Source organism: Maniola jurtina, chromosome 16 (genome assembly GCF_905333055.1).
Source record: "Maniola jurtina chromosome 16, ilManJurt1.1, whole genome shotgun sequence".
Classification (NCBI taxonomy): Eukaryota; Metazoa; Arthropoda; class Insecta; order Lepidoptera; family Nymphalidae; genus Maniola; species Maniola jurtina.
This window is the reverse complement of record NC_060044.1, coordinates 11503714-11527508: the sequence shown is the minus strand read 5'-3', so window position 1 is coordinate 11527508 and position 23795 is coordinate 11503714. Positions and strand designations below refer to the sequence as shown.

The following is a 23795-nucleotide window of genomic DNA, read 5'->3' as shown; positions in this document are numbered from 1 at the left end:
GGTAATAAGGTCCCATTGGCACCCTTCGGGTACGTAACCCTATAAATCATAACATCATAATCAACTCGTAGTCGACTCACTACTGAACACGGGTTTCCTCTCTTATACGTCAATGGGTTTCCTTTCAGACTGTACCGACCTCAGAATAAGCAGTGGCTCTCTTCTATAATAATCAAGGGTAGTAGTTAGGTGCTTCCTTGGTAGGTAGCAATGTCAAGGGAAAAATCTGAAAACCGTGAATTCCTGGCTAAGTACAACACAAAAAACATTAAAAAATGTAATTTGTTGTACTTATACTTACCATGGTAGGAAACTATTTAAGTACGGAACCCTTCGTATGCAAGTCCGATTCGCATAATACCGATTTTTTAAGATGACTTGGTTGATATTCTACGACGTTCTTCAAAATAGGTACCAACTACCAAGGTAGTTACCTACACCACAAACCTGTGCCTAAGCTACGCCCGAAGAGATCGGCTCAAAGTGCTCATAAATTCTGGACTTAATATTCAATGTTCTGTGGTTATGGTATCCGTTTTTCCATGGCTTTTCCCGCTTTTTACGTAGATTTAATTTATAGTAGGGTACACGAAAAATTCGTAAGTCTATGGTAGGGTAGGTACCTATCTAACGTTAAATATAATGGCAGGGACTTCGTCTGTGATGGCGTTTGCTGGCGCGCGTGCTGTGCTTGTTTGGAGTGTTTTTTTTTTGTTAAGAGTGGCTGGTTTTTGTGTTAGTTGGTGTTTTTTGGTGGTGGAACTGACTGGAAAGCGCTCCATAGGGGCGCCGCGCGTATGTCGGCGGGCGCCGGCGCAGACGGAGTCCATACTTGTATAAATTCAATAACTTGAAAATATCACAAACTTGACATTGGCTAATCAGAGTAAAGCCAGATTTAAAGAAAGAAAAAAAAATATTATGGCACTGTCACACATCTGTCAAGTGTCACATGCTAATCTGTGAAGTTGCTAGCTGTCAATGTCACGTGAATGTCATAACAAAATGAATTTTTCAAAACAGACTACAGAGGCACCCAAAGAAATCAAAATCACCTCAAAATTAACATTTCGGTTTGGATTTTATCATAATTGAAGAAAGCGTGATTTGGTGATAAACAATAATAAATTCCGTTCTGAATCCAGCACTTTCATAAACTCAAATATCGCAGAAGCTTGTGTTCAATGTCGGATGAAAATCCAACCGAAGGGAATACAATCACAACTGAAAACACTTTGGATGAACTTGAAACACCGAGAGTTCTAGGACAAAATATAGCGTAAGTTTTAAACGCTGGCTTATTCAAACCATAGAGTCATTTACAATAGGAGAGATGTAACTTTTAAAAGAACCTGTAAGGTAAGCCGATTTGAAAAGAACCAGGAAATAGAATAATAGGTATTTGTAACCAAAGCAGCTCCACCTTTTACTCTTTTAATAAGACTAGCAATTTAACAACTGAACACACCTTATGGTAATCAAGATGCAGTTTAAGGTGAAATGTGATTGTCTAGAAGATGCCTAATCAGTGTTGATTTGAAGGTGGGTAGGTACCTACCTTTTAATCAAAAATGAATAGACATCTTCAGGCACCATTTCAGTAGGACACCAGTAGAACCAAGTTGGTCTACCAGTAAAAAGTATGCATCTTTATGAAGGGTACCTCTCTGAGTTGTTCAGTTGGATTGCATCAGCTGATCAAATTGTCTTGTTGGTGGCAATGAGCTAGTGTTAAAACAATAGGAATAATATATTCTTACACAATATATGTACCTTATTAAGTTATTACTTGTTTTAGAGATGAGCGTGAAAGCTTTTTCTGAAAATGTAATGTCTCTCAGATTGAAATGTAATTTTTATTTATTTACTTGTAAAATGTGTGATATATTCTTTAGCAAGTTCATACTAAGTAGTTTAACAACAATAATCCTTTATTTAAAAATATTTTTATTTTAAAAGCTAATAAAATATTTAAGTATATATATACCTCCTTATAGTAGTGTTTGTTATTATAACTAAAGTAGAGTTACATTTATGTTACATTTGTTGCTGAGCCAAATAACTTTATCTTTACTTATGACCAAACAAGTAAAATAAACATTGAACTGGGTGTGACTGGGTATGGTAGGTACTTACTTCCTAGAAATTGTGAAATAACTTCATTTACTCTGATAACACTACAGACAAACTTTACCTCTTTATAAAGTGTATTTAGGTACATTTAAAGCATATTTTCATGTGTGCATTACAAATATAATGCTTTTATTAAGTAAATAAAATAAACATTTCAGGGTGGTCACATTTGAAAATACGGTAAGGAAGCCAAAAAAGTACAAGGGTAAAAAGCGTAAGAAGCTAAAAGTTTTTGATACAAATCAAAATACAAACACCAATACATGTAATTTAAATACTGATAATGAAGTGGTTGAACTAAACGATGACTGTTTCAATACCCAAACTAGCAATTGTAAACAAATTATAGGAGAGGATAATAAGATGTAAGTTATGATCTGATAAAAAAATAAAATAAAAAAGCCTTATATTTAACCTTAATAAATTACTAAACAAAGAATTGGTTGACAAAACAAATAATTTTTATTTTAATTTTAAGGACCTCATTGAGTAAAGGCCTCCTCCAGATTTTTCCAGGTCTTCCTGTTTAGAGCCTTTTTTTCCAGTTTATACCTCCCGTTTCTTTAATTTCATTTTCCCAGCTTTCTACAGGTCTACCTCTCTTTCGTTTCCCAACTGGGCCACGCCATTCAGTCACAGTCTGATCTGATACATAATCTTATCCCTGGGAGGTCATATACAGGGTGTGTCCAGAACGCTAGCGAAGACTTCGCTCTATTATATACTTCCTAAGCGCAATACAATGCCAATAACCATTTGCCTTACCCTGCAATTATAGTGATTTAGTATTTTTCATACCAGCAATGTATACCATGCAAAACTCGAGTCAATGCCCCACCTACGACGCGGCATTGACTCCGAGGGGTCTATTTACGCAACGTTCGTTATTTACTCAAACGTCAGATGCTTTATTTGCAATATTGTAAACATTTAAAAGATACAGGATATTTTAAAATTTTCATCATGTTTTTTGTGGCATCTTATCAGTAATCATCAGTTTGTTTTTGCTGCCCTTCGTTTTTGCTAGCATTCTAGTTACAATCTGTATGTATGAGGACTCACAGTGGTGAGACAATTTAGTAACACTTGTGTCTTGTCTCGTGTTGTATGAACCACATAACATATTCAGGTATCTGTACTACTTGGCTCAGGCACTCTATATATGAAATTTAAAAGGTCAATGGAGTGTTAATAATAATAATATATTTTATACATTTTCAAGAGGTTAAGTTTGTTTGTTCTGTTTTCAAATAGCTTATATAATTTACTTTCAAATAGCTTTACTTTTTAAGCCCCAATCTAAAAAGAGGAGTGTTAGAAGTTTGACATGTATGTCTATGTATCCGTGTATCTGTGTATCTGTCTGTGGCATCATAACTCCTAAACTAATGAATCGATTTTAATTTAGTTTTTTTTTTGTTTGAAAGGTGGCTTGATCGAGAGTGTTCTTAGCTATAATCCAAGAAAATCGGTCTAGCCGTTTGAAAGTTATCAGCTCTTTTCTAGTTACTGTAACCTTCACTTGTTGGGGGTTTTATAAATTTTTAATTTATACTTTTATTATGTAAGATGGGATTTTATTTGACCATTCCCAAGACGAGTTAAGTAGTTGCTATTTAAATATTAATTTGATGTTTATTACTTTTAGAAATACATTCAAAAATACATTCATACAAAGTGAACAAAGTTTTCAAACGAAATTACAAGAAAAATACGCTAAGAAACTACAAACAAGGCTTTCCGAGTCATCAAATCAACTTACACCAGGTACTCAAATATTTTTTATGTATACTCCTGTGCTGCTAGGTAATTTGGATGAGATAAATGAATTAATAATTTATGTGTGTGACACATTTTTGTGTGTTTTATTAGTAAACGGACGACGGACAGACAGACAGACAGACAGACAACGAAGTAATCCTATAAGGGTTCCATTTTTCCTTTTGAGGTACGGAACCCTAAAAACAAGTCAAGTGCGAGTCGTGCTCCCACACAAAGGGTTCCGTACCATCGTACAAGATGTAGCGCCACCTATATGTGATTTACTAAATTAATTTTTTCATGAACACGTCATTTTCATTTATTTTTGTGATATTACCACAAATTCACGGTTTTTGGATTTTTCCTTTACTTGTTCTATAAGACCTGCCAAATGTCATGACCCTAGGTTACCAGGAAGTACCTTATAGGTTTTCTTGACAGACAGACAGCAAAGTGATCCTATATTTATATGGTTGAATATAACTCACAATGTGCAGTAATAGACTACTTAAATCACACACACTTATCAAATATTTCAGAGGAATCCAGAAAAAAGGCAAATCAAGAACTTCTTGAAGGTCTGTCTTCTGATATTAGAGAAGTTGTCAGAGAAAACATTCGACAAAACATGAATGAACAGATAAATATGTTTAGCGACGATCAAGGTAAAATATAACGCTACCCATACCAAAGTATAAGGTGAGACACAGTATTCTGACGCTTTTGATGTCGTGGTAAATGACGACCACGACGACTCTTCAATATAAGCCTCGGAATTACTAAGGGATTTCAAAATTGTTTATTTTCGGTAACTTTGTTAACAATCATCTGTAGGAGGTTGGAGCCTTCTATTGTATTGAGTAGAAGAACTACCTCTGTGTCATAAGACACCGCTCTTCCATAACAATACAGTATCATGTTATCGTGTGTGTGTGTGCGTGTGTGTGTGTGTGTGTGTGTGTGTGCGTGTGTGTGCGTGTGTGTGTGTGTGTGTGTGTGTGTGTGTGTGTGTGAGTGCTTGCGTGCGTGCGTGCTTGCGTGCGTGCGTGCGTGCGTGCGTGTGTGTGTGGGTGCGTGCGTGCGTGCGCGTGTGTGTGTGTGTGTGTGTGTGTGTGTAGGCGCGTTTGTGTTTATAGTTAGGATTTGGAATTTTATGGGGTATAGGTTTAATAAAAAAACTGCCACATCCCTTCCATGTTAGCCTGCTTCCATCTTAGACTGCATTATCACTTACCACCAGGTGAGATTACAGTCAAGGGCTATCTTGTAACTGAATAAAATAAATCTTAAAAACGTTGATCCCTGCTCTCTCGTTGCGTTCTCAAATACAGCGTACACTGTAAACACACTTTTAGATTCCATGGAGCATTCATAAGTAAATTGCATTTTTTTTTTCAGGGTCTAACAGGCTTCCAGCAGGTATCCCGAAAACTTTTTTGATTCATCAAAATAAAATTGGCGCCATCGAACCACAGAAAGGTGAAAAAAAGATACATTAGAAACATAATTTATAAGCGTTTTTTTGATGACGAATGACGATTTTTAACGATGACGTAGTCCTGGCAGAAAGTGTTTTCGACGAATATCTTTTGGATATTATTAATGTTTGGACACGCAAATTTAAAATTTTCAGACACTATGTGAAGCACTAAATCTACTAAGCTGAAATTAATTAATTCAACATTATTCTGCTTCAATGGACGTGGTGGCCTAATTGTGACAACGCATATCAATCGATTGCGGTTGTTAAGCAACGTTGACCCATGTCGGTAACTGGATGGGTGACCGACTTTGGTGGTCCGTATTTCGTTTCCGCCGTGCCTCCGTGCACGTTACGCCGTCGGTCCCATTATCACTACCATCTGATAATAACTGTAAAAACCTAAGAATCGAAATTTCGTTCTCTTAGTGCCTGGTATGCAGAAGGATCTCGGAACCAACCGCATTATTATCCCAAGAGAACTCCTGCCATTATGTGATTAATGGAAAGGAGACATGACCCTCAGCAATGACCCTTCATTGCTGAGGGTCATGTCTCTACGATGCTAAAGAATGCCATACGATGCTAAAGAAAGAATTCTGCTGGCACATGAAACAAATCTATTTGAATTTTATGTTTCTAGCGTTTCCGAATAACCCGCCGGTATCACGATGGGACAGAAAAACGCCGTTGGAGCAACCCGTTCCTGGATACGAGGCACAAAATATGTCTGTCAAAACTGCCAAGGCCGACAAGGGCCAACGCCAAGTATATTCTCCGACAAATAATGAAGGTAGGAGCAATGATCACACTAATATTATAAAGGCGAAAGTGTGCCTGTCTGCTGTCTGCTACCTTTTCACGGCCCAACGGTTTAACCGATTTTGACGAAAGATACAGAGTTAGCTTATATCCCGGGGATGGACATAGGCTACTTTTTATCCCGAAAATCAAAGAGTTCCCACGGGATTTCTTAAATACCCACCCGCTTAACCGATTTGCATGTTTGGAACCGAGGTAGCTTGCGTCCCTACAATTGACATAGGCAACTTTTTATCCCGGAAAATCAAATAGTTCCTTTGGGATCTTTAAAAACCGAAATCCACGCAGAAGAAGTCGCGGGCATCCTCTAGCACTAAATATAAGTAAAATAGAAATAGATATTGACGACCGATGACGGTCTTCCTGGTGCAGTGGTAAGCGCTGTAGTCTTATTAGTGGGAGGTCCCGGGTTCGATTCCCGGCAAGGGTTTGGAATTTCATAATTTCTTCTGGTCTGGCCTGGAGGTTTCGGCCGTGGCTAGTTACCACCCCACTGGTATAGCCGTGTCGCCAAGCGATTTAGCGTTCAGGTACGATGCCGTGTAGTGACTAAAGAAGTATGGGTTTAATGAAAAGTGCCATACCCCTTCCATATTAGCCCACTTTCATCTTAGACTGCATCATCACTTACCACCAGGTCAGATTGCAGTCAAGGGCTAACTTGTATCTGAATAAATAAATACACAGGTGATATAGGTGCGCGTCTTAAATGAAGACTACAAACTACTGAATGACTGAATTTGACCTTCATGGCAAGAGTGAATAGGCATTTTCCAGGCAAGCGCGTTTCAACCTGACCTCATCATTGCTGTGTTTCTTAGGCATTATTGTCGTCAATTGCAAGCCTATTACAATGTAATAATTACAATAAAAAGGATTGGTTTAAACTGGACTAGACCGGATCAAATCGGATGGAACCGGCCCAAATTATTTCCAGCGAATGATGTGTGAAACTTCGTTTCTGTCAGGCGTCCTTTATCAATGTTTTTTTTTTGATTCCAGACCGTGAAGGCTCCGAATCCCCAGACATGCTGGAACAAGGTCAGAAGCGACTCAGCGCTTTCGAAAGGCTAGGACCTCTCGCGCAACCGAAGAAGCCTAAGCTCACCATCAACCTCAGTTTGAGCAAGGACCAAGATGTTAGGTAAAAAAATACTATGGGGTTTGTGGGTGCAACAATGCCAAACAACAAAGTCTTTAATGACCCCAAGGGTCTCAAAAAACTAAAATTAGGCTCGTAAGTACAGTCAGCAACAAAGCTAGTTTTGCACTCGTCAGTACAAGTGACATGGACGGGTGCAAAGCTAGCTTTATTGCTGACTGTATATGATCAGGCGGGGAAACGGCGCTCGCTGATGTAAAGTGCACGATGGTCACGCCATGCGCGCCTGTGCCGTGGTGGAGCCGCCTAGAACTATACTCACGCATGCGCAGTAGAACTATGCAAAGTAATCGCGCATTAAGACATAGACACACAAGTACATATTATAAAGGTGTAGCTATCACGCTATACTACTATATTTTTACCCCATTGTATAAGCATTTTTATGTAAAGGCGTCCCATTTTGAAAAACTTAGCTTCGTGTGTTTCTAATATTTTTAGAACAGATAAAATGAAATCTTTAAAATAAATTATAAAATTCATTATATGATTTCATAAACTGAAATTAACATTTTTCTATTGCTATTGCTAATACTATCATGTTTATACATTTCTCACTTGGTGTGAAATATTCTAATACAAGTGCACTCTAAAATCAGCGTAGTAAAGGATGCTTAGGTACTTCGTCTGTGTTGGCGTTTGCTGGCGCGAATTCGGTGTCCATACTTATATAGTTTCCCTAACTTGTAAATAACTACAAACTTGACATTGGCTAATCTGTGTAAAGCCTAACGAGAGAGAGAGAGAAAAAAAAGAATGCTTCTAATACCTTGCAGGGAAGTTGTAGAAATTAAAAAAGATGTCCCAGTACATGACAACGAGGAAATAGTAAACAGCACGGACGAAACCGTCATCAAGTTTCTGCCAGTTTGGCCGTGGAAGCAACAGGTAGTTGCCAAGAAAACTGTCACCGTCAGAACTTCGAAGGTTTGTATTTACTTTGAGATCCATATCCCATACTAGCTGATGCCTGCAGCTTTGCCTACGTGGATTTAGGTTTCTAAAAATCCCGTGGGAACTTTTGATTTCCCAGGACAAAAGTAGCCTATCCGTAATAGCCCGTCTAAAGCCCGTAGCTCGCCCGTCCCGTTTCTAAATCCCATCAGTTTTGGTGGTCAGGTCCCCTGCAGCATCTGGATTGAACAGTTATAATCCAATTGTATTATGTAACAATGTCGCAAAGTTCCTTTTTCGATAAAACAAAATTACGCAAATCGGTTTAGAAATCTCAGAGATTTCAATGTACATAGGTAGAAAACACAACTCCCGTTTTGAAAGGCGGTTAAAAAAGTAGCCTATGTTACTCCCTGGTCAATCGTCTACTTGTCTTTGAAAATCCCGTCAAAATCAGTTCAGCCGTTCCGAAGATTAGCCCGTTCAAACAGACAGATAGACAGACAAAAATTTTAAAAACGTGTGATTCAGTTATGGTAACCATAATATGAGCTTAATATGAGGTAGTTATTTCGAAATTACAGACAGATACTTCAATTTTATTTATTAGTATAGTATGGATATCCTTAGTATCCTTAGTAGGTACAGTCAGCAACAAAACTAGGTTTGCACCTGCCAGTACAAGCAATTATGGACGGGAGCATTTTTGCCCCGCAAAATCAAAGAGTTCGCACAGGATTCTTAACAACCTAAATCCACGTGGATGAATTCGCGGATTTCATCTACTTGGTACGAAGAAAGCTTGCATTCCGAAAAATAAAAAATTCCCATAGGATTTCTGAAAAACCTAAACTCAAATTTATGTAATTGCGGGTATCTAGTAAATAATAATAATTGTTTAATTTAATAGTATTTTTTTTTGTAACTAGCATGCTTACGGAACCCTATTTCACGACTTGACCCATTCTTATTTTTGTGTTTTTTCAGACTGTCATGATGATGGAACAAGAGCAAATGGAGGAAATATACGCCACGGAGAAAGATAATGCTTATTTTATGATCGCAGTAAGTTTTATATGCTCGGACAGTTATAAAATATGTTAGATAACTAATTTTTTTAAAGTGAAACCATGTTTAGACGCATTTAAGGATGAGTAAAAACTTCAAGGGCATGTTAAGTTTTTCAACGACATGTTAACGAATTTGGAAATTATTTTAGGTAAAAGGATACCCGCCATCTTGGGCAAAAGAAGATGTACTGGATACGATGCTTGATAATTTAAAAGGAAAAAGTTTTGTTCCTTTATTTATAGAGGTGAGCTTAGAATTATCTTTCTTATTGGATGAAAGTAGGCGGACTAAAGTAACTTCGCGGAAGTGATATGCAAGGAATCTACAGTTGAATCCTTCAGTTCTAGTATCGACTATTGTCACAAATTAGTCGATACTAGAACTAATTTCTTAAACTGGACCTTTTGAAGTAAAGATTTTTATATAAACCTGTGAGGATGATACTGAAATTGTCGCAATTAAAATGCCATAAGCCTACGCTGTCGTATTAGTTTACAAATTGCGAAAAACCAGATTAAATTTGAATTTTGCGGGCAGGTCCGTCTCATGCTCCTTAAGAAAGCGCAAACCTGAAATTCTTGAAAGGAGTTCTTAGTTCGATGCGTTTTTTTTTTTAGTTCAACTCAAAAGAGTGCAAATTCTTCGTAATTCGTTGCCGAGGCGCGCTGCTAACGATACATTGGCTCGGCTTCGTGATGCGCAAAGACGATGTGGAACTAAAGATCTCTATATCCCTTAGCAATATCTCTATTAAAAAGCTGGATTTCAACCCGCGAGCTGTGATCAAGAGACGTATTGCTATGAACTATGATGGCGAGCGGGTGTTGGATTTGAGCGAGTTTACGCTTAAATATGGTAAGGTTTATTTATCAGACTAATATTATAAAGGAGAAAGTTTGTATGTATGTGTGTGTGTGTGTGTGTGTGTGTGTGTGTGTGTGTGTGTGTGTGTATGTTTGTTACTCCTTCACGCAATAACTACTGGACGGATTTGGCTGAAATTCGGAATGGAGATAGATAATATCCTGGATTAGCACATAGGCTACTTTTTATCCCGGAAAATCAAAGAGTTCCCACGGGATTTCGAAAAACCTAAATCCACGCGAACGAAGTCGCGGGTATCAAGCTAGTTTCATCAAAAAATTGTATGGGACAAAATGATGTACACTCGACCATTACAATAGAAAGATTTATTATTCAAATACAAGTTAGCCCTTGACTGCAATCTCACTTGGTGGTAAGTGATGATGCAGTCTAAGATAAAAGCGGGTTAACATGAAAGCATATGTCAGTTTTCATTAAACCAATACTCCTTTGGTTTCTACGCGGCATCGTACCGGAACGCTAAATCGCTTGGCGGCACGGCTTTGCCGATAGAGTGGTAACTAGCCACGGCCGAAACCTCCCACCAGATCAAACCAGAAATTTAGAAATTAGAAAATTCCAAGCTCCTGTCGGGATTCGAATTTCAACTAAACAACCAAACTATAACAATGCTATGATTGTGATTTGAAAAATGTGGGTTGTTCCAGATATAAGCCATTTCATTTACTTCCCGCTGAATCGGTCCTGGAACCAAGACGAGATAGTACGGATACAAAGCGATGTGGTTTGGGAATATCTCACCGAACTCAATTTGTCTCATAATAAGATCACGTGAGTTAAAATTTTTCGTACTTTGATCACCTTAAATGAATAAGTAGTTATTTATTTGCTAGAAACGTTGTAAATATGCGATGCTAAATATAAAATGTCCAAGTGTCGGATATTTTTAAATTTTGTCATTTTTTTTGACTTATGCTATCCCAACTAACCAACAGAGTGGGATTTTCTTGATTTTAGCACACTGTGTAATGTACACGATTTATGAGTTTAAGACAAAGGGTTAGTATATGAATTGTTGTAGCTATCATTTACCTCGCAAAATATATTTTTTGCATCACATTGGGGATCTCCTCAAAGTAAATTCTCAGACATGTATAAGGATTAATAAGGTCACTAGAAGTTTAGTGAAGTCTATATAATCATTTAAAATAATTACTTGTATTCATTTTAATTTAACAGATCACTCGAAGGTTTCAACTTAGAATTGACAACACCTCGACTAAGGACCCTCGATCTCTCGCACAATTGTATAGAAAATATAAAGCCGTTGCTGCAATGCCGACAACTGCCTCTAAAGCGACTGCATCTGGAAGGAAACCCGCTCTGCACGGACTACACGGATCCTGAACGTTACGTCACCGTCATGAAGACTATATACCCCACTTTGAGGGAACTGGTGAGTATATCATAGCGTCAAGCCTTTGCAATGCAGGCAGCCACCTCTGAAGTGATTCAAATTCAAATTCAAAATATTTTTATTCAATTAAACTTTTACAAGTGCTTTTGAATCGTCAAAATAATCTACCACTGGTTCGGATTGCCGTTCCTACCGAGAAGAACCAGCAAGAAACTCGGCGGTTGCTCTTTTCAAGTATTCAATTTATTACTAATATTCAATAATATGCCATACTGTACAAGCAATTGCAGCCCCGTGTATTGCTGGAGCGAGTCAACTCCAAGCTTTTTTGTCATTTACATAATCTTCGATTGTATAATAAGCTTTTTTCAGGAGCATAGATACTTTTAATAGATTTTTTAAACTTGTGTAAAGGCAAGTCTAAATCCTATTCCACGGGGAGAAGGTAACACTTTTTCTGTTACGTAATCCCACACAAATGACAAAGACAACAAGTCAGTAGGCGCTAGCGCATTTTGAAAGACCAACAAACGAGCAAATATTTTCCGTACTAATTTCTTTCCGTGGATTGAGTAGAATTTTCCGTTAAGCCCAGTTTCTTTTTCAGGACGATATACCAATAGTTCTCAAGGGTGAAATGCCTAATTTCCAAAGAAACTACTGCCCACCCGACGCGATGGTGGTAGTGGAGAAGTTTCTAGAAATATTCTTTCCCTTGTTGGAGTTACCGCGTGAGGACAGGGCAGACATACAGTCGATGTATTCCGACAAAGCTGTTATGACCATCACTTATAGGAACAGAATGCGTGAGTATCTAGATTCTAGACTGATCGTTCAAAAAAGATGACCCAATTCAACCCTAAATTACTGTCTTATTGCATAAGATGTAATTTTTTATCATGTTGGATTTGTCAATGTCACTCAAAAGTATAGGTAATAAAACTGGTAAAATCTGTGCTTCTCACATTCCTGCTTGGTTCTGGCTTCTTTAACTTATTAAAAAAGTATGTTTCAGGTCACGACCCAACATTCAAAGACGCGCGGAACCTCCTAATCAAGAGTCGAGTGTTGCTGGAAGGCGATTGTGACGAGGTGCACGGCGCGAGCAGCATCGTCAAACTGTTGAAGAAGTGGCCCAATATACAGCACGACCCGGCCACCTTCACTGTCGATGTTATGTTCCACAGCGTGAGTTATACTGGGTGTTGTTATGCCGAGGTTTTAAGGGGCATGAGACGGGTCTGCCCGCGAAATTTAATTTAGTTTTTTGCCATTTGTAAACTAATACGACAAAGTAGGCTTATAGCACTTGAATTGCGCCAATGGCAGTATCATCCTCACAGGTTTATATAAAAGTCATTACTTGAAAGGGTCCAGTTTAAGAAATTAGCTATAGTATCGACTAATTTGTGAGTAACTCATGTCAAACTCATTATTTTGACTAATTTCTTAAACTGAACACTTTTAAGTAAAGATTTTTATGTAATCCTGTGAAGATGATACTGCCATCGGCGGAATTAGAATGCCATAAGCTTACTTTGTCGTATTAATTTACAAATTGCGAAAAACCAAATTAAATTTTAATTTCGCGGGCAGACCCGTCTCTTGCACCTTAACGCCTTTTTTCACGAGGTTTTCCTTCACCTTTAAAGCAAGTGATATGTATAATTGCTTGACTTGATACATAACTCCGAAAAATTTGAAGTGCGTGCCGGGTATCGAACCCCGGACCCCACCCCGACTAGGAGGTTGGTAGCCGAAGCCTTATCCACTAAGTTGTAACCGCTACATTTATATAAATAACCATGTGACCTGTCCTGTCTATAATCTAAGTAGTACGTGACAGGTAGAGATGGCAATTGGGGTGAGAACGCCCTGCACACCCGTGCTAGCCCGGTGCGGGACAGTGCGGGTGTGCGAGGCGTCCCCCCGCCTCATACTCTGATTGCCATCTCGACCTGCCGCGTGATAGTTATAGCGCATAACTGAGCAGGCTCCTGCGGTAGTGGTGCGGGAGGGTGACAGTGGTAACAAGTTGACCAATCACTGAGCTCTGCGTCACGTCATCACACCCCTCCCGCACCTCTCCACTCCTGCAATACCAACTCAGATATGCCTGTAATTTACCCCCAATTTGGCACAGGAATCATCAACCGTCGTCCGTATAAACGGCATCCTCAAACTAACCGCCGAATCGTTGGCCGAAGACGAAACCCTACTAGCGTTCACTCGCACCATACATTTGCACACCAAAAACGGAAGCGAATACAAAATATACAATGAAATGCTGTACTGGGACAAGCCCACCCATGAGTTTTCTAAAAGGGCCTTCCAGATGCTCTCGGTAAGTTTTTAATTTTGTTTCACGACTTTAGATTTCGAAGTTTCTTCGCGACTCTTCTCAGTAGGATTTGCTTTCCGAACCGGTGGAATGGTGGTTATCATTACCAATATTATCTAAATAATATAATCGGAAAAGCTGATTGACTCCTCTATCAACGCACAGCTCAAACTACTGGACGGAGCGGGCTGTTTGGCATGCAGATAGCTATTATTATGAGTTAATTCAACCCCTAAGGGGGTAAAATAGGGGTTTGAAATTTGTAGTCAACGCGGACAAAGTAGCGAGCATACGCTAGTACTTACTATTATAAATCGAAAGTGTGTCTGTCTGTCTGTCTGCTACGTTTTCACGGCCCAACTGCTGAACCAATTTAAATGAAATTTTGTACAGACTTGGGATATATCCCGGGAAAGGACATAGGCTACTTTTAAATCGGAAAATCAGAGTTCCTACGGGATTTAAAAAAAACCGAAATCCACGCGGGCGGAGCGGGATATATAGGATTATATAATTATTTAAAAAAATCATACCGATTTATTTTAGTATGTATGTACTATGTAGTCGCTATAAGGACAAGGCAATATGGCAAGAAATACCCATAAAATTTAAACCATAATAGAAATATGGACCCGTAGGTAAGGTGTAAATATATGATTATTATTGAAATAAACTTTTTACATATCTTGGCTTTTATTTAATAGAATATAATAATGTTTACTATATAGAAATAATTTAATAGGTCCTACAAAAATGCCTAAAGCATTTTTATAATAAGAATAAAATCTCATCTCTAAATGTTACTAAGGTATGCAATAAAAAGTACAATTATAATGTACCTAATGTACTAATTTTATGTACCTAAAATTAAAATAAAACTATTTTTAAAGTAGGTAAATAAATAGGGCACAATGTTATCAAAATATTTTATTCATCATTGAATTTGAAAGTGCATAAACTTATAAGTAAATGGCTTCCCAAAATAATCTACAAAGTAGGTAAGTATACCATTTTAAAGAAAAGTTCAATTAAACTACAAGATTCTACTATGATAAGTATAAGTAGGTACCTATATAATTCCCTTTTAAGCCAATTTTAGCTTTCAAAAGAACTTGTTAAATTCATATTGACCTCAATAAGCATAATTTTGCTGCATTTGATTCATGAAATTATCTTACAATCACACAAAAAACTACAAAATAAAAAGACAAAATTATATTATCACAATGTTTAATAAAAGAAACTTTTACATTATTGTGATTGTGTACTAAAAGTATTTTGAACTCAAGAATTGTAAATCATTTAATGCCTCAAAACAATATGACATTCAAATTGGCACTATCCGTTTTACACACTTATATGGGATATGATAAAAATGGAATACTTTAACTTATTACTACATTTCTTAGTTATATCACTGTGTCCATAGATTCTTCATTTGTGGGCTCTATTTCCATTTCCATCTCTTTCTCGTCGTTGCCACCGGCGTACTTGAGTCTTAACTTTTCATAGTGCAACTGTTCTTTTGCCGAAACTGATGGCTTACATTTTGTAAGTGCGGCCCTGAAATCTTCAAATGTTACAAATATATCTTCCTCCAGTGTACCATTCGCGATATGACTCGTCAAAGCATTAGTTGCAGCTGCTCTTACTAAGCCAGACAAATCCGCACCAGTGTAACCCTCGGTTAAGTTGGCAATCACTTGCAAGTCTACATCTGGGCCTAATTGGGGTTGCGTGCCTCCTTTTGTAATCTTCTGTAGTATATCAAATCTGTCTTCAGTTGCTGGCATACCCACATACATTATCCTGTCTAATCTGCCCGGTCGTAATACAGCTGGGTCAATGATATCAGGTCGGTTAGAAGCAGCCAGTACGAAGACTCCTTCGCGGCTTTCTATGCCGTCCATTTCCGTCAGCAACTGGTTCACTACTCTAGCAGCTCCATTGTTATCATGAGAACTACGTCTCGGACACAGCGCGTCGAATTCGTCGAAAAATATTACGCAAGGAGCAGAATTACGCGCGCGTCTAAAGCAAGTACGTACCGCCCGCTCACTCTCTCCCACATACATATTCAGTAGTTCGGGGCCCTTCACAGATATGAAGTTCACCCCAGCCTCATTGGCAACAGCTTTGGCTAGCAATGTTTTGCCACATCCTGGTGGACCACAGAGTAACACGCCGCTCGGTGCAGCCAAGCCAAGCTTTTTCAGTTGTTCAGGGTATTTAACAGGAGCTAGCACAGCTAGCTGTAATTCCTTGCGTACTTGATTCAATGACCCAACATCGTCCCATGTGACATCAGGAACTGTGACAATACCCTCTCTGACAGCACAAGGCTTGGTTGTTTTGAGTGCTTTTACAAAGTCATCTTGCCTGATTGCAAGACCTACCAGCTCTTCTTCTGAGTAAGGCATAGTGTCTTCCAGAAGACTCACAACTTCATCAACTGGATCCATCGGTTTATTGTCCGCTGAATTAGCTGTATGGTTAGAGATGATTCCATTTTCATTAGCATCTTGTGTGGCAGGCTCCGAGCTCTCTGGTTCTGCAGGTTTCTCCTCAGTACTATCTGCATTTGGCTCTGTAGGTACATTTTCTTCACTTTCTTTATCTCCATTCGGGAGGGCGCTGGTTTCATCATTGGCTTTTGTATCCTTCTCACTTTTACTAGGACTCAGTGCTTTGCTCTGTAGTCTTATTTCAGCAAATATCCTTTTGACAGCATATGTGCTGGCTTTGTTTACAAGTGCTTGTAAGTCAGCACCCACGAAACCAGGTGTTATTTGGGCGAGAGTGTTCATGTCCACATCATCTGAAAGAGCTAAGTTTTTACAGAGTATAGAAAGGATTTCTTTTCTAGCTTTCAATGAAGGTATTCCTAACGTGATTTCTTGTTCGAGCCTCCCAGCTCTTCGCAAGGCGGGGTCTAGAGCATCAGGATTGTTTGTCGCAGCCAGTACTAATACGGAGGCACTGTTTTCACTTAAACTATCTAAGCTGGCCAGTAACTGAGAGACCATTCTCTTCTCCATATCTTTTTGAGCATGTATTCGATTGCCACATACAGCATCTATTTCATCAATGAACAGAATGCAAGGGGCAATAGATACAGCCCTCTCAAACAGCTCCCTTATTCGCTCTTCAGATTCCCCAGACATACCGCCCACTAATTCTGTTCCTGGCACTGCTATTAATGGTAATTGTAGTTTGCCAGCTATTGCATGGGCTAGCAGAGTTTTCCCTGTACCCGGTGGGCCGTGCAACAGTGCTCCTCTGGGGCACTTTATACCCAGCTGGGTGTAAACTTCAGGGTGTTTCATGTGCAACACAAGGTCACAGATCTGTGTAATAATTTCAGAGATTCCTCCAATGTCTTCAAAACTAACCTTAACATTTTTGGCAGCAGCAAATTCCATTTTTTTCTTTGAAATAGCACTTTTGATTGATTCCGCTTTACGTTTTTTCTCGGTCGTATTTTGGTGTTGTTGCGGTTTCGCCGAGCGCTCCACGCTCGTGCTGTTGGCATTGCGACTGGGTATGTGTGGAGTGATGGTTATTTGGTCGTTGATTTTCGGGATCTTGGCCGCTGCGCCGCCGTCCTCGTCGCTGCTGAGTATGTCGATGGGCTCGCCCGACTTGTCGGTCGCGCGGCGGGTGGCCGTCGGCCGTTTTTTGTACATTGCTAATAAGCGGTCGTTCATCGCACTGTTGTTCTCGTCTAGCAACTCCAAGTCGGATTCCTCTTCGGAGCCTTCGGACGTGGAGGGGCCGTCGAGCCCGTAGCTGTGCAACACCACTTTGTACGCGCCCTCCACCATCTGACAGAAAACGTTGTCGCTTTTGTTGTTGTATTCGCGATACCGCTCTTTGAGAGAACGCGCCATTTGACTCACATCGACAAACGTTTTGTCCACGTTCTCCGCGAGATAGTTTTTCACCCGCGACACTATAATCGGATCGTTTAAAGATTTTTGCCTTGTTTGGTGTTTCTTCATGTTTTACGCTCGTTTTATACTAGTATTACAATCAAAAATAATTTCACATTCACACTGTCTTCGTCGCAAATTGCAATGTTTGACAGCGGCGTCTTCGAATCAATCGATTCGTTGCCATGTTAAAAAATGTATTTGCTTATGGTGTTAAAATAAAGCTTCCTACAGACGTGGCGACTTTTAAGAAATTTGTTTGCACAAGAACAGTGGCAAAACTATAGTACATATAATTATTTACCAGTGGTAATTTACCAGTGGTAAATTATTTTGACGATTCAAAAATTCACTTGCAAAAGTTAATTTGAATAAATATATTCTATTCTAGTATGGTTGTTAAAAAGGGGACCAAATTATTACTATTATTATTTAAAAAAAAAAAGTAACTAACTAGTTAATTTGTTTTATTTTGTTTCAGGTCCCAAAAAAAAACGTACTGGATATTAAATTTGAATCACCTCCAGACGATGACACTAAAGAGCGCCTCGTGGAAATTTTCATGAAAATAACAGAGTTAGAAAAATTGCCGAGTGAAAGGTGCTTTTATTCATTTTATTTTTTAACTATTTACTGTTTTGTGCACACACACAGCATAATATTTCAATGATTTCTAATGAAATATTTATACTATACTTACAAAAAACTTATATACCTAGTTAAAGCTTTTATTTCTGAGTTTATTATTCAATAAAATTTGTATTGTTGTATTTCAGGTGTTTGGAAGCAAAAGATTGGCATATGAAGCACGCCCTTGAATATTTTATGAAGCTTCTTAAGTTAGATAACTTACAGAAAATAATGACTTAAAGAATAATGAATTCATGAATTTTGAAATAGTTAAATATCTAAATATGTCTTGACTCTACAAATATTATTATTTCAGTCCTGAATAATTTGTAAATACTAGTTGTAATTTATGAAATAAAAAGCTTTTACTTTAGTGTCACTTTTATTTAATCACAATTTTATCATAAAAGAGGTTCCAATTTTCAATCTATGAAAATCACTAAACTTAGTTTTGAGTTAGCGATGAACGATTATTAGTGATAAAATCGGCAATCGATTGTTAAGTAAGTCGCGCATGGTCTGGTACGAATACCTGATCTACCTTGCTTACCATAATAATAAAATTATAAGTTATTGTAGATTAATCTTTGCCTGTCGCGTACATTAGGGTATAGTCAGCAACAAAGATAGGTTTGCACCCGCCAAGTACAAGCAACTATGGGCAGGTGCAAACCTAGAGCTTTGTTGCTGACTGTACTATAGTACACTGTAACCATAAAATTGGAACGTTAAAAGTCAACCAACTATAATATCACTACCAGTTTTCATGAGACACTATTAATTATTTTCCTTCCAAAAATCATTTCCTTAAAAGCACTTAAAACCACGTTTTAAACGAATTTGTTTACGACATGTCGCATCGTGTGAAGGTGAAGTAGAATTTAAGAATCCGGTGTGTCATCTTTTTTTTGTCCTCCTCATGTGTAAAGGGCTTTATAGTTTTTGGTTTTTCCCACTGTAAACACTGTTTTTTTTCTTAACTCGGAGTTTATGGTTCTGGATTCCAGTTTTTTGAGAATCGACCAGTATAGTATATCGACTAGTAGTATAGGCTGTTTAATTGGAGCAGTGAGAAAGAGCGGCAAATTTAAAAATTTTAGGTTGTGTATATCCCTAAATAACAAATTATTTATTCCTAACCTATTTCGTAGTATCCCCAAAGGTCAAACCTATTTGATACTTTATATTTTGAATATTTTCGAGTAATAAATATCCAAACGCAATCTGCGCTGCGCTGCACGACGCGGCAGCGCCTTGCTCCATACAAACTCATATTATAAGTTATATATAATATTTTGCCGCGCAGTGGCGCTCAGCGCAGCTCACGTGCGTCCATGCATTAATCCGATATTGATCCTGATTTCCGCTATGGAGGTTCACATAATATTGCAGGTTTCTATTCTAAATCATAAAATCACTCCAGCTTGAGATAAACCCTAGTGCTGTAAAATTTAAATTGAATTAAAAAACTTAAAGTACCTGCTATGCGGTAGGTTTATCACATAGAACTTAAGTAGCACAAAAAAAAAAAAAACTTCATAATATTTATTTCAAAATGCTTTATTTAGTAATACAATATTTAAATTAAGACTACAATCTACACAATCATCTCAAGATGTCTAGCGTATTCTATGGTCTGCTCGGCCAATTCTAGCGAGGGGAAGACGTCGGCGGCCGACGCGTTGGTTTCCTCGGAGGCTGAGAAGTGGTAGCAGTTGTCTGCGCCCAACGTCCAGTTGCGCTGAAATAAAACAATAGTACATTACGATACTTAAGTCATGTGACAACGTCAAAAGTAGCCTATATCCAGTCTTAGATTAAGATTGGATATAGGAGATATAGGCTACTTTTTTCCGAAAAAAAAAAAAACAAACAGTTCCCGCGGGATACCATACGATTTTTCTCAGATTTATTTTTCAATAACACCTCAGCAGAGATATGAACTGACAATTTTTTTTTGCATAGTTATAGTCGAGGACGTAAAAGGACCTAAAAAGTGATGTAAGCTACTTTTCTCTCGAAAAAAAAAAACAATCAGTTCCCGCAGGATAGCATGCAGCTTAGACATGATAAAATAACTTAAGCATTGCGCCAAAAATATTGTAACACACCTCAATAATTATTAAAACCTTGAGTCACCCGAGCAAAGCCGCGGGTAATGGCTAGTTAGGGTTCCGTACCTCAAAAGGAAAAACAGAACCCTTATAGGATCACTTTGTTGTCTGTCCGTATGTCTGTCTGTCCGTCTGTCCATCGTGTCTGTCAAGAAACCTATAGGGTACTTCCCGTTGACCTGGAGACATGAAATTTGGCAGGTAGGTAGGTCTTATAGCACAAGTACAGGAATAAATCTGAAAACCCCGAATTTGTAGTTACATCATTAAAAAAAAAAGTGGTTTAATTTTCAAAGTAAGATAACTATACCAAGTGGGGTATCATACGAAAGGGCTTTACCTGTAGGTACATTCTAAAATAGATTTTTATTTAGTTTTACGTATAATAGTTTTTGATTTATGCAAAATGTTGGAAAAACTACCAGAGTACGGAACCCTCAGTGTGCGAGTCTGACTCGCACTTGGCCGGTTTTTTTTATAATATATTAGTTTGTCCATTTGTATGTGGATGTTTAGTGTGACAGTGTAGTTTCGATCCATACACTGGTTTTCATCTTTATCATCAGGTAAATAAAAAAAAACACTGAATTGAGAATCTCCTCTTTTTTTGACAGTTGGTTAAAAGTATGTTACCTTTTTGCCATATTCCAGCACAGCCTGCTGCGAAGGCAGGTTGAGTCTGCGGGCAGCCTCGTTGCACGATATACAGTTGTATGCCTTCTCAATACATGCTGCTATTTCCCCTCGCACTGTGTCTAGCAGGGTATCCATGAACAGGGTGTAGCTCTCTGCTGGCACATTATCCTGTCAATAAGTCACTCTATGATTAAATCTTTTGCTGTTTGTCCTACAATAGTTGTGTATCACAAAGTGGCTTGTCACACAGAATAAGAAAAAGGCAAAGACAGAAAGAAAAAGAAAGAAGAAGAGAAAGAGAAAGATAGCCAAAGATGTATTATTTGTAATTTATGCACTTTGATGAATTTTGGTGTACTGAAATCGAATAAATAAAATGAAATCTTTATGTATATAAATACATAAAGATTTCATTCTCTCCTTTCATTTTCATCCTAGCTGACCAAAAAATATTACATAACTACATAGGTGATACCCGCTGCTTATTTTACATTGATTTAGATTTTAGGTTTTTAAAAATCCCATGGGAACTCTTTGATTTTCAGGCATCCCCAAGATGCAAGCTTCCTTTGTACCAAATTTTGTCAAAATAGTTTAAATAGATTGGCCATGGAAGGCTAGCAGACAACCAGACACTTTTTTCTGCAGTACAAAGAATCATAGAGAAGAAGAAAACACACTTTCGCTATAAGGATTTTAGTATGGATTTTAAGTTCAGTACCTTGGCCAAGAAAATCTTGTTATAACTTCCCTCCATGAGATACTGTTCCAAAGCTAAAGGATGCCTCACATAGGGATCCACTCTGATCACATCAACGGACAGACGTTCAAGCTCTGTGTGGAACTCAGCTACTCTATTCTGAGATAGCAGGAAGAGTAGGTTTAAGCCCAGCAGTTGGTACATGAAGGCTGATTCTGGAAGGTGGTCTCTGAAAGTAAAATCATATTTGATTATAATCAATACCTAATATTATAACAGTACACTGTTTGACTGAAAGACAAGGCCCAGTGGATTTTTTGTGAATCAAAATAGAAAATAATAATTCACATAATTTTCAAAAAAAAATCATTATAATGTAAACTTTGATGATTTGAGCTCCTCAAAAAATCCAAAAGTATACATCCAGTCAAACAAGCCAAGAATAAGCTAGTCTGATAAAAGTAGCCATGTTGCTTAGACTAGGCTAAGGCAAGGCTTATTTGATTTTTTTAAAATCTTTAATACAGTAATTACAGCTGCCAATCTAGTGAAGCATGGGAAATCATGTAAATATTTCCCATCTCTGTGCCTCTTTACAAACACATTGCACTAATAAGTCGTGTGCAGCCTCAAGTAAGGCCTATTTGGTTGTAAATACACAAATCTGTAAATTGTGGTCTAATAAAAAAAGAAAAGATTCCAATGATCGATGAAACCTCCTCCTTTTTTGAAGTCAGTTAAAAATAAAAAAATGTGTGTGTATGTGTGGAGAGTAGCAATACTTTTGGACCTTTGATGTTTCTGAAGAGCATACATAGACAATGGTCATAGAATAACATAGATATTAATAGGCATATTACTGCACCTTACTCATAACCTTGTGCGGGAAGCTGGAAAAAATCTCTGTCTAGAGATAAGCATTTCCAATGTCACTTAATTTATTATTACTTTGTAACTACAATTTTGATACCTACATGAGAAATAAAAATAAATAAATAGACTATCACCGAATTTGCCTCAATGACTGAAGAGGCCTATAACATTCACTTTAGAATATTGCCTACTTGCTATCACCATTATCAACTATATTGGTCTCTTGTTTAGTCACAAAAATTCTAAACACTAGAGTACCTAAATAAGATGCGTGATTTTTTAGTTTTACAGACTTACTTGTAATCAAAATAATAACATTTCAACTGGGACATATATCTCTCGAAAGCCTTCATATCTTTGGTAGCCACGGCCCACTGGGCACCAATTTCTAGCACATCGCGCGCTAATATCAATTCCTTCTGGTTGGCAACCGTATTGTTACTTGGTAAAAAGGTTAACTGTGTTAGTGCGATCTGAAAATAAATAAAGTAGATATCACATAATCCTTATTTCAATACTAATAAGAATATTATTAGGTTTAAAAGCGATGTTATTAGATAAAATTTAGAAATTATTGTTTTGAGTTTTGACGAGTCATCCTACCTTGATTTTGTTCAAAAGTTCGCCGCATTTTTCGAGCTTGCGTGGTTTCTTTGCCCATTCAGTTTTGAGATTTTGATAGAGCGTAGCAACGTCTTTAACCGAAGTCATATTATTTTATGTGTTTTAATTATGAAAGTACACAAATTTATTTTATTTGCAAACGCGATAACACTTGCCTTTTCGCCTTTATTTTGATCATAGACAAACTATATTTTATTGTCGCAGATTAACCACAGACCAGAAAAAAATGGCATCATGTCAAAAGTATTTTTTTCCTACTGGCTTTACGGCTCTGGCTTCTAGCTTTTTGGAACCTACGTTGAATGTGATTTCATCAACTAATGCCGTTCACACACGAAACGTCGTTCAGGCGTAGACATGTTAATTTTTTTAACTAACTT

General features: G+C 37.8%; 3 protein-coding genes across 7 annotated transcripts in view; 1 reads left to right on the top strand and 2 right to left on the bottom strand.

Annotated features, from left to right (window-relative positions):
* The first annotated feature begins 984 nt into the window (after positions 1–984).
* On the top strand, positions 985–18841 carry LOC123873294 (nuclear RNA export factor 1-like). Of its 3 annotated transcripts, XM_045918088.1 has the most exons (18): positions 985–1279; positions 2292–2498; positions 3782–3900; positions 4434–4559; positions 5293–5373; positions 6018–6167; positions 7199–7340; positions 8135–8285; positions 9240–9317; positions 9472–9567; positions 9941–10178; positions 10856–10979; positions 11388–11604; positions 12173–12371; positions 12581–12753; positions 13709–13909; positions 18320–18438; positions 18615–18841. In XM_045918088.1, the coding sequence occupies exons 1-18, from the start codon at positions 1185–1187 to the stop codon at positions 18706–18708; spliced, it is 2610 nt and encodes an 869-aa protein (XP_045774044.1). In that variant the 5' UTR covers positions 985–1184; the 3' UTR covers positions 18709–18841. The 3 variants fall into 3 exon arrangements, with proteins under 3 accessions (XP_045774044.1, XP_045774045.1, XP_045774046.1); XM_045918089.1 differs by lacking the exon at positions 2292–2498; XM_045918090.1 differs by lacking the exons at positions 985–1279; positions 2292–2498 and adding an exon at positions 1286–1359.
* Positions 7779–18051, bottom strand: LOC123873295 (nuclear valosin-containing protein-like). 2 transcript variants are annotated; one of them, XM_045918093.1, is made up of 3 exons: positions 17370–18051; positions 8319–8321; positions 7779–7911 (listed from the first exon to the last, which is right to left on the bottom strand). In XM_045918093.1, exons 1-3 carry the CDS (start codon positions 17905–17907, stop codon positions 7841–7843), a joined length of 612 nt encoding a protein of 203 aa, XP_045774049.1. In that variant the 5' UTR covers positions 17908–18051; the 3' UTR covers positions 7779–7840. The 2 variants fall into 2 exon arrangements, with proteins under 2 accessions (XP_045774049.1, XP_045774047.1); XM_045918091.1 differs by lacking the exons at positions 7779–7911; positions 8319–8321 and having other exon boundaries at positions 15123–18025.
* A 1160-nt stretch (positions 18842–20001) lies between the features above and the next one.
* The window catches only part of LOC123873297 (26S proteasome non-ATPase regulatory subunit 8), a 6936-nt gene continuing 3142 nt past the window's right edge, over positions 20002–23795 (bottom strand). Inside the window, exons 2-6 of one of the 2 annotated variants that reach the window (XM_045918096.1) lie at positions 23395–23513; positions 23089–23264; positions 21940–22147; positions 21216–21386; positions 20002–20209 (exon numbers count right to left, since the gene is read on the bottom strand). In XM_045918096.1, coding sequence (XP_045774052.1) covers positions 20066–20209; positions 21216–21386; positions 21940–22147; positions 23089–23264; positions 23395–23502 — 807 coding nt within the window. In that variant the 5' untranslated portion in view covers positions 23503–23513 and the 3' untranslated portion in view covers positions 20002–20065. Of the gene's footprint in view, positions 20210–21215; positions 21387–21939; positions 22148–23088; positions 23265–23394; positions 23605–23795 lie in introns of those variants that run through there. The other variant, XM_045918095.1, reaches the window with a different exon arrangement.